This window comes from Scyliorhinus torazame, chromosome 15 (genome assembly GCF_047496885.1).
Source record: "Scyliorhinus torazame isolate Kashiwa2021f chromosome 15, sScyTor2.1, whole genome shotgun sequence".
Classification (NCBI taxonomy): Eukaryota; Metazoa; Chordata; class Chondrichthyes; order Carcharhiniformes; family Scyliorhinidae; genus Scyliorhinus; species Scyliorhinus torazame.
In genome coordinates this window covers 197025229-197040681 of record NC_092721.1, presented here as the reverse complement: position 1 = coordinate 197040681, position 15453 = coordinate 197025229, and the positions used below count along the sequence as shown (strand labels likewise).

Sequence of the window (15453 nt, the reverse complement as noted above, 5' to 3'; positions counted from 1 at the left end):
TATTTCCATGCATCTCAAGGAAGATTTGACAGCTCCTTTCATGAGCCCAAGGCGTCTCCCAAGTACTCTCCAGCCAGTGAAACACTTCTGATGTGCAGTCACTGTTGTAATGTAGCAAACTTGACAGCCAGTTTGCACGTAGCAATTTCCCACAAACAGCAATTCTAGTTCGCCAATGTCCCTTTAGGGAGGGAAATCTGTCATCCTTACCCAGTCAGGGCTTCAATAATCACATGTCAGCTTAGAAACAGAGATTGGACACAGCTGGGCTAGATGGGCCGATGTCCTCTTCTGCACAAAGTATGCTATGAAATGTCTGGACAGCAGGGGGAAAGATTATTGAAATAGGCTGTTATACCCCCACAGTCAAATTGTGTTTTAAAGCTACTTGCTGGAGGTACCAGAGTACGGCAACTCAACGCCATTAACGGTAAATATTTTCAAGAGACATGGGGAGGTAAACGAAACAGGATACCCACCGCCCGGTTTTAAAAAAAATAGGGGAAAACACAAGCCTCACCTGCCAGCTTGGCATTCACCATCACGTACAAGTGCTCCTGTGGGTAAACAGTGGCATCTCGGGACACAGCATGTAAACTGATGGTCGGATATTCCAAGGAGAATCCCATTCCAGATCCATCAAACCAAGACAGTCGGCTGAAAATCAGAACATGGTAAAATTTTAAAAGAAAAGGCTTGCAAATATTTATTTTTAAATCCTGAAATAATGTCCTTGCTATTTCTGAAGTTAGCATATATCACAGAAAATCAGCTAAACTGCACAGAAACGTACAGGAGACAAACTTTTCCTCAGAGGGAAAATGTTCAAAGTCAAGTGCCAATGTTTCTCGTGATTCAGTAAGTCAATCTCTTATTTTTATTGCAAACTATAACCAGTGTTTCTGGATCACGCTCTGCGGAAATATAGAGTTCATAGAATTTACAGTGCAGAAGGAGGCCATTTGGCCCATCAAGGCTGCACTGGCCCTTGGAAAAAGCACCCTACTTATGCCCACGGTTCCACCCCATCTCCGTAACCCGACCTACCCTTTTGGACACTAAGGAGCAATTTAGCATAGCCAGTCCACTTAACCTGCACATCTTTGGACTGAGAGAGGAAACCAGAGCACCCGGAGGAAACCCACGCAGACACGGGGAGAACGTGCAGACTCCGCACAGACAGTGACCCAAGCCGGGATTCGAACCTGGGATCCTGGAGCTGTGAAGCAACTGTGCTAACCACTATACTACCGTGGTGCTATGAGAATGGATTATCAGTAACTTTTCCTATGGGGGGGGGGGGGGGGGGGGCGACTAATCCCAACAAGATAACACTTACAAAACTGCACACTCGCTACAGTCTGCACAATTACAGAAACATGCAAAAACACAAGAGATTTGAAAAGGACGAGACTGGCATTGTGTCAGGCAGCCAATAAACATCATCGGGCAGAGGGGTGGTGGGAGGTCTAGGTCTAAGTTAGGGTACGAACAGCTCAGGTTTGGGTGAGCACAAGCTTATGTAGGGTGGAAATTGGGAGGATAGCCAGGAGAACCAGTTTCCATTGGCTCCTTGCTCAACAATGCCTGCATTTTAAAATAGATACTTTCCAGCTCCTTCTCTGCACTAGGCAACAGGAGTCAAATCAGATAAAAGCTAGTCAAATTAAATAGAACACACCTTGATCAACAATGGCTCAGTTGGTAGCACTCTTGACCCTGAGCCAGAAGGTTGCAAGTTCAAGTCCCACCTGGCCTTGAACATAAAGTCTTGGCTGAAATTCCAGTGCAGTATTGAGGAAGTGCTGCACTGGCAGAGGTGATGCCTTTTGTATGAGATGTTAAACTGAGGCCCCACCTTGTCCTCCCGGGAGACTCAGGGAAGAAACAGGGCAGTTAGCCCCATTAGCCTGGTCTCAATCAATGTCACAAATACAGGTGTTGAAAAGCAAATTGCCATTTGTGGTAACTTGCTTTGTGCAAATTGGCCGTTGCACTACATTTATGACAATCCTGTGTATCGTTTAATAAGGCCCACCAACATAGTATCAAAGGTGACAAAAAGATTCTCCTCATTCTGCACAGACCTTACACACCAGTTTCCCGACTTAGCCTTCCTTCCCATCTTTTCCAACCTTGTTGGTGCCCTGCATGATAGTGCATTAGCTGCTCTACGTAATGTTTATCGAGGTCCTTGGTGACATGTACAATGTCCATGTTTCCCAATGAATGCTGATGGTGCAAGGGCTTCGGTTTCACTTCCTCAAACAGTGCTATTGATTTCAAGCCATTGATGGAAGGTTGCAGACAGCAGGTCACCACTAGCAGTGGAAGAGTTTCTTTCAATCTCAGTAATGATGGCAAGTTGCCCACATAGGGATGTGAAGGTTCGACAGGTCACATAAGAGTTTTCCTAGAATGGTTCCAAAGAGGAATCACAGTTTATATGGTTATACTGGAGAAGCTGGGCATGTCCTTGTTTAAACAGAGGTGGTTAAGGGCAGGTCTGATAGCAGTGTTCAAAATCATCAAGTGTTTAGAAGACAGAGTAAACAAGGAAACTATTTTCAGCGATCAATAACCGTGGGCATTTGTCTAAGGCGATTGGGAAAAGATTCAGAGGCGACATGAGGAAAGACTCTTTCACGTGGCCCGTGGTTAGGATTTGGAATACATGCCGAATAGAGTTGAGGACACAGGTTCAATAGTAGCTTTTGAAAGGAATTGGATAAAAACCCAAAGGAGCAAAAATCACAATGCTGTGGAGCAAGAACTGGGACTAGATTGGTCCTCGGAAGAGCGGGTGCAGAGGTGATGGGCCGAATGGCTTTTGCGCACCATCCTGTGATTGCTGTCAATGTCAACAACATTTTTACTCGTATTCAGATGTGGAAACATTATTCTGCCCAGAATCACCAACAGAAAACTGGGGCCAGGAAGCAGGCGCTCATCACCAGATTGGCCCACCACTTTCCCTTGCGAGGGACTTTGTTGAAACTGTACTGGCCGATCAGCCTTGATTGTTCGGGGTGGGGGAGGGGCTAAATTATACGCTACACAGACCCCTGGTTGGTAGATGGGGTGTCAGTCAGTGCTGCAATTGGGACAAAGAAAGAAGAGAAAAGATAAATCAGTCCAGGTTCCTGCCAATTGCTGGCTGGTTGGCTAAAAGATATAAATTGGTTGAATAAAGACACACCTTGTAACGTCACTCGCAAAGTAAAATGAATATATAACTGAAAACACTGACACTGGTCAAAAAGAAGTTGAATATAAAGTACACACACTGCCCACCAGACCCACTTCTAGTCAAGAAACACGACTTTCAAACCCCTCTCAGAAAGGAAAGCCATAGAGCTAGGAATAAAGATGGCAAAACTTGGACTTTTCAGGTCACAAGGAGGTGACATAATACAACTCTAGATGGCAAATAATTTTACTAAGCTATGGTAGTAAGATAGTTTAATCGAGTAAAATGTTCACATGATGAATGACCAACACATGGAATGTGTTCCCCAGGGATGAACAGTGGAAACAATATCCAGGAAACAACTGGGCATTACAATGAGCCAAGGAGCTTTCTGGGTGAATGTACTCTGTGACCTTCTCTTATCTTTTTTGCAACTGTCATGGGAGTGTCCCTTTAAGAAATGTAGTGTCTTCTCAAATGGCATCAGTGATGTCATTGTGTGGATTGAGCTGGGCCATGGCTCTGGGTTTTACTTTCATTTTGAGCTGGGAGCTGGCTGTGCCTCTGAGTTTTACTGTTGATTTACACAGTTGGAAGCTGGATTCAGACAAAGAAGACTGCTCTTCTCTCGCTCGCTCTCTGCGTGTTAAAAGGTGTCCAGATCACTTAATAATTTAAAAGTGATAACTGTTTTATGGAAAGAATTCAAACCTACTGTTTTGGTAAAATGGCTTTTCTGGCATTGGATGTTGTTATCAAATTGAAACAGTTGAAAGGGAAGTTATTAAGGGTTTTATATGAGAGAGAGAGAACTGTAGCTGTGTGGGGTATTTATGTTTGTAGTTGATAAAAATGCTTACTTTGTGTGTTTATAGAAATGTTAACTGAATTTGTGGAATCAACTTTGTTTTTGATTAAAAGTGCTTAAGGCCTCTGTTGAATAACACCTGAAAAGTGGGCCCTTATGCTCCTCATAACCAAAATCCAAGATGGCGCCGGAGCGAGGTGACTCTCTGCGAGCTCTCCCAAACAGATCCACTTTTTACTTAACTTATACTCGTTCTAATCTTTAAAAAATTAATTCTAAAACTAACATTATTACTAACCTCTCTCTTTTATCATCTCTTGCAGGCTTGAACATCCTCCGAGGCCCTTGGAGACCTTTTGACCCGACCCGACCTCCGCGACCTGGAAGAAGATCGGGCCCAAACCGGAAGTGACGCCCCGACCTCGGTTTGGAGCCGACCCGGACCTCAGAGCTCCAAACCCGGCCTAACTACCGACGCCAGCCCCCGGATCGCCTTGCCCAGTCCCCGGAGCTCCCGACCCGATCCCCAACGGCAAGACCCGGCCCAACGCGACCCCCAGAGGCCCGCCCAGCGACCTGACGTACCTGGTGATGGAAAAAGAAAAATCCACGTGGAGGCTCGACCGGGCCTACTTCAAGATCCAACCCCAGGAGCACCCAGGGAGGGAACAGACCACGGGACCCAGCCCAACCTGCCTCAGGTTGCCCCAGCCCACGACCCAGGACCCCCGAAACGGCGGAGACCCCACGCGAGGACCCAAACACACTGCAAGGTATTCCCACGTCCGCAGAACGCCGGGACCCATCCAGATCGCAAACATGCCCCCCTCGCAATCCCTCTACCTCAACCAGTGCCCGGGACACTGCCAGACGCGACCCCAGATACGCAAACAGCGCCCTGATCCCCACCAGCACCCTGGACCCCGCCAGACTCAAACTTCCTCAAGAGCTGACATCTGCCATCGGATCCCAGGATCATCCAGCAGCAGCCACCGACCGAGGAAAACGCGGTGGTCTGCAGGTTAGACTGAAGCAACGCGGTTTCAAGACCCCTCTCCCCAGCATACTCCTGGCAAACGTCCAAGCGATTGAAAACAAGCTGGATGAACTTAACGCCAGACTTACCTCTCAGAGGGAAGTAAGAGACTGCTGTGTGCTCTGTTTCACAGAGACATGGCTCACCCCTGCCTCACCGGACTGTGCCATACAACCTGAAGGCTTCTCAATTCACCGGGCTGACCGCACGGCATCATCAGGCAAAGCGAAGGGTGGAGGGGTTTGCCTCCTCATCAACTCCTCCTGGTGCTTGGATGTGGCAACTCTGGCGACCTACTGCTCCCCAGACCTGGAATACCTGACCGTGAAGTGCCGCCCATACTATCTTCCACGCGAGTTCACTTCATTATCACAGCGGTCTACATCCCACCCCAGGCAGTAGTGAGGAAGGCGCTGGACGAACTATACACAGTAATAAACAACTACAAAACAGAACACCTTGTTCATCGTGGCCGGAGACTACAACAAGGCCAACCTCAAGAGTATACTGCCCAAGTTCCACCAGCACATCTCCTGTCCCACCAGGGGCGACAACACTCTTGACCACTGCTACTCAAAAATCGAGGGCGCCTACCGTTCCATCCCCCGACCGCACTTTGGGAAATCAGATAAGTCGGTGCTCCTTCTCCCGACATACAAGCAGAAACTCAAGCGGGAGAATCCAGCTAAGAAGGTTGTGCAGTGCTGGTCCGAGGAGACAGAAGAGCTCTTAAGTGACTGCTTAGAGACAGTGGACTGATCCATATTTAAGAACTCAGCGACCAACTTAAATGAGTATGCCACCACCGTCACAGACTTCATCAGCAAATGTGTGGACGACTGCGTGCCAAAGAAAGCAGTATGTGCGTTCCCCAACCGGACGTAAACCATGGCTCAATCGCAAGATTGACTCCCTACTGAAGGACAGATCTGAGGCGTTCAAGGCAGATGACCATGACCTATACAAGAAATCCAGGTACGACCTCCGCAAAGCCATCCGGGATGCCAAGAGAGAATATCAAACCAAGCTAGAGTCACAGACAGACTCTCGGCGGTTGTGGCAAGGACTAAACAACATAACGGGCTACAAAGCGGAGCCGAACAGTATCTCTGGCAGCAGCGCACCCCTCCCTGATGAATTCAATACATTCTATGCTCGGTTCGAGCAGGTAACCAACAATCCGCTGACGAGTGCCCCAGCAGCCCATAATTCATCCATACCCACCATCACAGCTTCCGAAGTCAGATTGGCTTTCCTGAAAGTGAACCCTCGGAAGGCGGCGGGATCCCTGGTCGTGCACTCAGAGCCTGCGTGGACCAGCTGGCAGAGGTATTCACGGACATCTTTAACCTGTCCCTACTCCACTCCGAGGTCCCCACCTGCTTCAAGAAGACCAACATCATACCGGTACCAAAGAAGAACCAGGCAACGTGCCTCAATGACTACCGACCAGTGGCCCTGACTTCAGTCGTAATGAAGTGCTTCGAGAGGTTGATCATGAAGCGCATCACCTCCATACTCCCAGAACGCCTTGATCCACTGCAATTCGCATACCGCTGCAACCGGTCCACACCAGACACCATTTCCCTGGCCCTACACTCATCCCTAGAGCATCTCGAAAACAAGGACTCCTACATTAGACTCCTATTTATTGACTACAGCTCCGCCTTAAACACCATAATCCCAGCCAAGCTCATATCAAAGCTCCAAAACCTAGGACTTGGCTCCCCACTCTGCAACTGGATCCTCGATTTTCTGACCAACAGACCACAATCAGTGAGAATGAACAACAACACCTCCTCCACAATAGTCCTCAACACCGGCGCCCCGCAAGGCTGCGTACTTAGCCTCCTACTCTACTCCCTGCACACACATGACTGCGTGGCAAAACTTGGTTCCAACTCCATCTACAAGTTTGCTGACGATACAACCATAGTGGGCCGGATCTCGAATAACGATGAGTCCGAATACAGGAGGGAGATAGAGAACCTAGTGAAGTGGTGTAGCGACAACAATCTCTCCCTCAATGCCAGCAAAACTAAAGAGCTGGTAATTGACTTCAGGAAGCAAAGTACTGTACACACCTCTGTCAGCATCAACGGGGCCGAGGTGGAGATGGTTAGCAGTTTCAAATTCCTAGGGGTGCACATCTCCAAAAATCTGTCCTGGTCCACCCACGTCGACGCTACCACCAAGAAAGCACAACAGCGCCTATACTTCCTCAGGAAACTAAGGAAATTCGGCATGTCCACATTGACCCTTACCAACTTTTACAGATGCACCATAGAAAGCATCCTATCGGGCTGCATCACAGCCTGGTATGGCAACTGCTCGGCCCAGGACCGCAAGAAACTTCAGAGTCGTGAACACCGCCCAGTCCATCACACAAACCCGCCTCCCATCCATTGACTCCATCTACACCTCCCGCTGCCTGGGGAAAGCGGGCAGCATAATCAAAGACCCCTCCCACCCGGCGTACTCACTCTTCCAACTTCTTCCATCGGGCAGGAAATACAGAAGTCTGAGAACACGCACGAACAGACTCAAAAACAGCTTCTTCCCCACGGTCACCAGACTCCTAAATTACCCTCTTATGGACTGATTTCATTAGCACTACACCCTGTATGCTTCATCCGATGCCAGTGCTTATGTAGTTACATTGTAAACCTTGTGTTGCCCTATTATGTATTTTCTTTTATTCCCTTTTCTTCTCATGTACTTAATGATCTGTTGAGCTGCTCGCAGAAAAATACTTTTCACTGTACCTCGGTACACGTGACAATAAACAAATCCAATCCAAATCTATAAACAGCTGTGGGTCAGGTGAACTTCATGATATACTTTGGTGTTCTCTGAACCCTGGCCCATAGCACAACTTTGATAATTCATCAGCCATTGCTCGGTGTGTATCACTTGGGCTCGAGTCAAAAGGTTATAGATTCAGACACATCTAGAGGCCCGAGCACAAGAATCTAGATTGACACTTCAGTGGAGTACTGAGAGAGCGATGCACTGCCTGAGGCGCCACCTTTCGAATTAAGAGGCTTCACCTGACCCATCAGGCTAATTGTTTTTGAAGATGATCATGGGAGCTTACCCCAGTATCCAGCCAATGTATCCCTCAGCCAACATCATTAACTCATATTGTCTGGGACATTTTCAAATCATTGCTTCAGGGTGCTTGATGTGCACATCTTGGCTGTTGCATTTCCTACACACCTCACCAACCATGCCTCAAGACAGCAACCACACTTCAAGATTAGTTCATTAGCTGTATAATATTTAGGATGTCCTGAGGTTGTGAAATATGCTACATAAATGCAGTGTGTTTTCTTCTAAAGCTAATGTTCCCAAATTGTAATTTGTTTTCTCCAAGCACCTTGAAAGACCTATCTATGCAGTATGATTCATATTATTGTTTATGTTCCCTGTTCCAGTTGCTGCTTGTGTCTGTGTATGTTCAGTATAATCTCAAATTCCTAATGGACACACACCCAGAGGACAAAAGCAGCTGTTTTAATGAATTGAAGGCTGACTGAGAGAAGCTAGCGGGTGTCTGTTGCGACAAGCAGTGATGCAGGAGACACTAGTCTGGAGTTTAAAATTTGCAGAGGCATTCCTCACACACACTTTATAATTCATGGTTGAATCTGGTTGCCACCTAGATGCAGGGGCAGACTGCTCACCTCAAGGCATTTAGTGCCACAGCTGTCATTTTGCGGCGACCTTTGGGCACACTGAAACCGTAGCCAGCTTGTAACGACCAATACATTTTCCGCATTGCCGTCCTTCACAGACTTCACGCTGACATTAAGTCAGCTTGACAGCCAAACTGGCAGATTTACAAAATGCACATTCACTGCTTGTGTATAACTCCCTGCAATTCAATACTAAACTGGAGATATTTAGCACAATGGGAATTGGCACAATAACTGAACTGATTCTGAAATGTAAAGAACAGAATAAATATGTTTACACATAACCTGAACTGGCTATTGCCACCTGAACTGGCTATTGCCACTGACTGCCTTTAATAAATTGTCTTTTGTTCCTCAACAAGAACATCTCTAACCTCGACCAACTAAAAAAATACGCCAAGACAAACTTTTTAATAGCAGCCGCCGTCATTCTCGTGTCAGTGTGCAGCATAAAAGATGCAAATTATTCCCAGGCTGGGGTGGAAGATAAGATGTCCCCTATGGAGCAGCTTCTGGGTATTGAGAGAGAAAAAAAAGATCTCCAAATGATTCGGAGAAAACTTCGCCCGAATTTGAATGAAATAACTCGAGAGGAGCATGGCCAGTGACTAGGCACCAGCTGAAAGATTAAAGAACTGTTGGGTTTACAGAAAAAGGGAATGATGGTGTCATATGTATTGCTCTAAAGTAGGGGGAAATGGGTACCAACTTCACAAACCATCGAGTAATAAGCTCCTCCAAATTCCGGCACAGGTGGGGACTGAATAACATAGAAACTATGAAGAGGAGTAGGCCATTCGGCCCTTTGAACCTGCTCCCCCATTCAATATGATCGTGCCTTAAACCTCAATATTTATGTCATATTCCCACTTTCTCTCCATGCCCTTTAGTGCCAGTAAAATCTAAGAAATATACATCTTTCTTGAATACTCTCAGTGACTTGGCCTTCACAGCCTTCTGTGGTAAGAGAATTCCACAGGTTCACCATCCTTTGAGTGAAGAGATGTTTCCTCAATTCATTCCTAAATGGTCGACCCCGTTTCCTGAGACTCCCAATGCTGGATTCCCCAACCAGGAAAAACATCTTCCCTGCATCTCGTCTGTCCAGCCCGGTTAGAATTTTATGCATTTCAATCAGAACTCCTCTCATCCTTCTAAACTCCAGTGAATACAGGCCCAGTTGAACCAATCTCTCCTCATAGGGCAGTCCCGCCAACTCTAGCATCAGGTTAGGTAAAACTTTCTTCAGCGCTGCAAGGCTCCAGATCCATTTCTTAAAAATGTAATTTATGGGAAGTGGGCGTTGATGGCCAGGTCATCATTTATTGCCCATCCCTAGTTGCCCTCAGAATACAACGGAGAGGTTTGCCACTTCAGAGGGACAGTTAAGAGTCAATCACTTTACTGGAGTCGCGTAAAGGCTGGGTCAGGCGAGGACACCAGATTTCCGCCCCTAAAGGAAAGTAGTGAATCAGATGGATTTTCACGACAATACAGCACTTCCATGATCGCCATTACTGACTGATACGAGATATTAATTAATTCAATTTAAAATCACTAGCTGCCATGGCTGGATTTTTAAACTCGTGTCTCTGGACCACTGACCCAGTGACATTTCCACAATGCTAAAGTCCCTATGTTGATCCATCCCAAATTCAATTCTGCTGTCTGCTGAATCAGCCAATCGTAGCCAGGATGGTGCTGTGAAACAGTACAATTTGATTCTGTGCACCCCCCACCCCCCCTCCAACGATTGAAGAGGAAGTTAAAGAAAATATACTGGGATCCCTGCTACCACTATCCAAAAGGGCCCAGCCTGAATGGCATGTGCAGAAATGTATTTTTACGGTTCAGATTTGGTTAAATCGCCTGTTAATTCACACTGCCTGGATCTACACAGTCAAGCACCTAAGTGTGTGTGGGGGGGGGGGGGGGGGGGGGGGGGGAAGAGAGAGAGAGAGAGAGAGAGAGAGAGAGAGAGAGAGAGAGAGAAAGGGCAGACGTTAGGAAACTCGTGCAGATTGCACTGCATCCTTGAACACCACCAGCATTCTAAGGAGGATCTTTACCAGAGTTACATCAGCTGTGAGCTGCATGAGCCTATGAATAGCGAAATTGCAAATCCAGTCTTCAGGCCCAACAATAATCCATTTACACTTTCACACAAGAAGTATTGTTAACAAACTGTACGGTCAGCACGGAATCCGAGAGCAAGGCACCGCCCACTCCCCAGTCTCAATGTGAGAATGGGCCCATCAATTGTCTGCGCCTGGAAAGAAGCTGCTAGAAACTGTTCTGCATGTGATGCGAATGCTGGGAGCTGGGACACAGGCAACTGGCACATCAGAACACAGCACTGCCTTCAGAAGTGACTTCGATAGAAACTCCCATTTAGGTGATGATCAAGCAGCAGGCTGCTGTCCCTACATTAACTGTGCAGAGTCAAGTGCCTGATCCATCGAGGGGAGTAGCAGAGGATGAAAATATATAAATAATATATCAGATGTGCACAGGGTCTGAATACCAAGTGCTGTCTTCAGGTGAAGTGGTGCTTGGCAAGAGGAGATAATTGAAACAGAGTCCACAGACATAAATCTGCCCAGATTTCTCAGCAAATATAGAAATGAGGAGTAACCTAAGGGAGCTGCTTATGATGATGGATACAATTTCCCCTGGCGGGGGTGCCCAGAACAAGGAACACAGAGGGGAATAGAATTTTGGAACTCTCCCCCCAAAACTACAAAAGGGACAAAGGCTGGGCTCAATAGGGAATTTCAAAGTTAAAATTCAGATCAGCCCTGTTTCAACTGAATTCCAGAACGGGCCAGAGGGGCTGAACGGCCTCCTCCTAGGTTTTAGAGTTGGTCGGAGCATCAGAGTTTCTCCATGGTACAGGCCGGGGGTTGAGATACTCAAAACTGAAGCCGTGTCAGGGCTGTCAGAAAGGTGACAGGTCGACATAGGCAATTCCCATTATAAATGTCGACACAGCAATTTAAAATAATCGACACCGTTTTGCTGAAAATCCAACAAGATAGTTTTGGCGGGACGAGAGCGTAGGTTTTTAATTTACAATGTTGATAAAGTAAGATGCTTACGGTGGGGTGATGGCGGGGGTGGGGGGTCATGAAATGCATTGAAGTTAATTTGTTCCATTCTTTAAAATAAAAGAAGTGGATGCAGTGAGATGTTGCTGGACTGATAATCCAGACGTCATGAACTCAAATCCCACCATCGCAGTTTGAGAATCTAAATTCAGCTTTAAAAGCTGGAATCAAATCGCTGATATCAGTAAAAGTAGCCGTGAAGCTCTGATTATTGCTGGAGTCCCAACTGGTTCACTAATGGCTCTTTGGGAAGGAACCCCACCATCCTTGCCCTCTCTGATCTGGTCTATATGTGACTCCAAACATAAACCGACATGGCTAACACTTAAGTCTCTGAAATGGTCTTGCAAGAGGGCCATCACCGCCCCCAAGACGAGGAATACATTTTCACATCCCGAGAGTAATGCTTACATAAAACATAACCGTTCTATATTTTAATAATAATCGCTTATTGTCCCAAGTAGGCTTCAATGAAGTTACTGTGAAAAGCCCCTAGTCACCACATTCCGGTGCCTGTTCGGGGAGGCTGGTACGGGATTGAACCCGCGCTGCTGGCATTGTTCGGCATTACAAGTCAGCTGTTTAGCCCACTGTGCTAGACCAGTCCCATTTGGAAGCAAATATTAAATTAAATTCTGTCCAAGGCCCCTCTTCTCTCTGCATCCAGCAACCAACCCTCTCCACTTTGAACCCTCTCCTAGCCCCATTCTCTTTGGATCACCCATTCTCCCCACCACCTCCCCCTCTGAGCCCCTTTCCCTCAATGTTGCCCCCCCCCCCCCCCATTTCAGCCCCCTTTCTCATCTTTCCCGGAACTCCATGTTTGAATTTCTCCAATCAGGTTTCTGCCCTGTCCCAGTCCCAAAACAGCTCTGATTAAAGTCACAAATGCGACTGTGACAAAGGTAAAACCTTCCCTCCTCGCCTTCTGTAGCCATTGACATGGATGACCACACCAGCCTCCTCCAATGCCTCTCCAGTGCCATCCAGCTGGACGGGATTGCTCTCACCCAGTTCAATTCTTACGATAGATAGAGAATCACTTGCAATGTTTTCTCTTCCCGCACCATTACCTCTGGTGCCCAAGGATCTATCCTTGGCCCTCTCCTACTTCTCATGCACATGCTGCCCCTTAGCAACATCATCCAATGGCACAGCATTTGATTTGACACGGACACTGAAGACCCTCAGCTAGGCCGTACCACCCCCTCGCAAATCCTGCACATTTGCCAAATTATCAGGCTGCACATAGAGATGACCAGAAATATCCTCCAATATTGGGAAGACTGAAACCATTGTTTCGGTTCCTCATAGAATTTACAGTGCAGAAAGAGGCTATTCGGCCCATCGAGTCTGCACCAGCCTTTGGAAAGAGCACCCTCCACTCTATCCCCACCTAACCTTTTGGACACTAAGGGCCAATTTAGCATGGCCAATCCATCTAACCTGCACATCTTTGGACTGTGGGAGGAAACCCACGCAGACACAGGGAGAAAGTGCAAACTCCAGTCACCCAAGGACCCGGTTCCCTAAAGCTGTTAAGCAAGTCAGTGTGCAACATTGCAGTCACATTTGATCTGAAGATGAGCTTCCAACGTCGCATTCATGCTATCACTAAGACTGCCATTTCCACCTCCAGAACATCACCTGACTTCACCCCCATCTTAGCTCATCTGCTGCTGAAACCTTCATTACCTGCAGATCCGACCATTCCAATGCACACCCGGCCGGTATCCCGCACGTCACCCTTCAGAAACTGGAGGTCACCCAAAACTCGCAACAAGTCCCATTCCCCTAATGTCCCCTTGCTCACTAGCCAAACAAGCTCTGGACAAACAGATCTTGACTTTAATCCCGCCATGGCCTTGTCCCTCTCTACCTCTAATTGCCCCCAGCATCACACCCTCTGAGATGTCTGTGTTCCTCTCTCCTCACCAACTCTCCACCCCATCTCACTATCTCTCCGCACCCCCCCCCCGCACATCTCTCCAGCACCCCCTGTCCATCCCCCTTGCCCACCCTCACATTCCCACAGACCCCTCCTTCCCATCTCTGCAAATTCTTCTCCCCTTCACGCCCCCACTGCCTGCCTCTCTATGCCCCATCATCCATCCGCCTCTCCTTCTTCACCATCTCTCAAGTCCCCCTCCTTCACCATACCCTCTCCCACCCTCCCCTTTTCCCCACCCTTCCTCTTTACCCCTCTTCCCCACCCTTCCCTTTCCCCCTCTTCCCCACCTTCCTCTTTCCCCCTCCCCACCCATCCTCTTTCCCCCCTCCCCACCCATCCTCTTTCCCCCCTCCCCACCCTTCCTCTTTCCCCCCTCCCCACCCTTCCTCTTTCCCCCCTCCCCACCCTTCCTCTTTCCCCCCTCCCCACCCTTCCTCTTTCCCCCCTCCCCACCCTTCCTCTTTCCCCCCTCCCCACCCTTCCTCTTTCCCCCCTCCCCACCCATCCTCTTTCCCCCCTCCCCACCCTTCCTCTTTCCCCCCTCCCCACCCTTCCTCTTTCCCCCCTCCCCACCCTTCCTCTTTCCCCCCTCCCCACCCTTCCTCTTTCCCCCCTCCCCACCCTTCCTCTTTCCCCCCTCCCCACCCTTCCTCTTCCCCCCCTCCCCACCCATCCTCTTTCCCCCCTCCCCACCCTTCCTCTTTCCCCCCTCCCCACCCTTCCTCTTTCCCCCCTCCCCACCCATCCTCTTTCCCCCCTCCCCACCCTTCCTCTTTCCCCCCTCCCCACCCTTCCTCTTTCCCCCCTCCCCACCCTTCCTCTTCCCATCTCCTCGCACCCTCCCTCTCTTCCACCCCTCCCTCATTATCCCCCCTCCAGCATCCTCCCCCACCCGCTCTTTCTCCTCCAGTATTTCTGACCGCACTTTCCGCTCTCACCTCTCGGCGATGTACAAGGTGCCGGTGCCGAGGCCGTTGCCGTCCAGAACCGCCGCGATCTCAGCCTGTTGGAGCCGGACTCCCTCGGCCGGGGGCGGGAAACACCTGAGGAAAACCATGGGGCCGGCGGAAAACCCTCCCCGCGGGTGCACACCGTGGAGCTGCGGGGCCCAGTGCTCGGACTCTCCCCCTCAGCCTCACCTCTCCATGCGGCTCCCGCTCGCCCAGGCCAAGCCCACCCTCCCGGATACTGTCACCCAGCAACAGGACCCGCTTCCGGCTGCTCACAGCGCTGCCAGCGGCCGGGAGGTATCATTACAGCACATAACTATCGGTGCAATTACAGTAATTTAGCGCCACCAGGGTCCGGGAGGTATCATTACAACACACGACCATCGGCGCAATTACAGTAATTCAGCGCCACCAGCGGCCGGGAGGTATCATTACAGCACATAACTATCGGCGCAATTACAGTAATGTAGCGCCACCAGCGGTCGGGAGGTATCATTACAATATAACATTAATGGCGCAATTAAAACGATGTTGCCACCTCCTTCGGGTGAACGGCTTGTTACAGCCCTCAGGACTCAACCTTGAGTTCAACAAAATTTAGACTGTGACCTTTCTTCTCCATCTAAAACTCTTTAAAGAAAATCCCATACATACATTGTCTCAAAGCAAAAGTCCCCCCAACCTGTTAAAGTTGCTGTTGGACTATGGTCATG

General features: G+C 48.7%; 1 protein-coding gene across 2 annotated transcripts in view; it reads right to left on the bottom strand.

The window, feature by feature from the left end:
• Positions 1-14977, bottom strand: part of clns1a (chloride channel, nucleotide-sensitive, 1A) — a 49640-nt gene extending 34663 nt beyond the window's left edge. The window contains exons 1-2 of one of the 2 annotated variants that reach the window (XM_072477372.1): positions 14729-14977; positions 521-657 (exon numbers count right to left, since the gene is read on the bottom strand). In XM_072477372.1, the coding sequence (XP_072333473.1) occupies positions 521-657; positions 14729-14847 (256 nt within the window). In that variant the 5' untranslated portion in view covers positions 14848-14977. The remainder of the gene's footprint in view (positions 1-520; positions 658-14728) is intronic. The other variant, XM_072477371.1, reaches the window with a different exon arrangement.
• Positions 14978-15453: the final 476 nt, after the last annotated feature.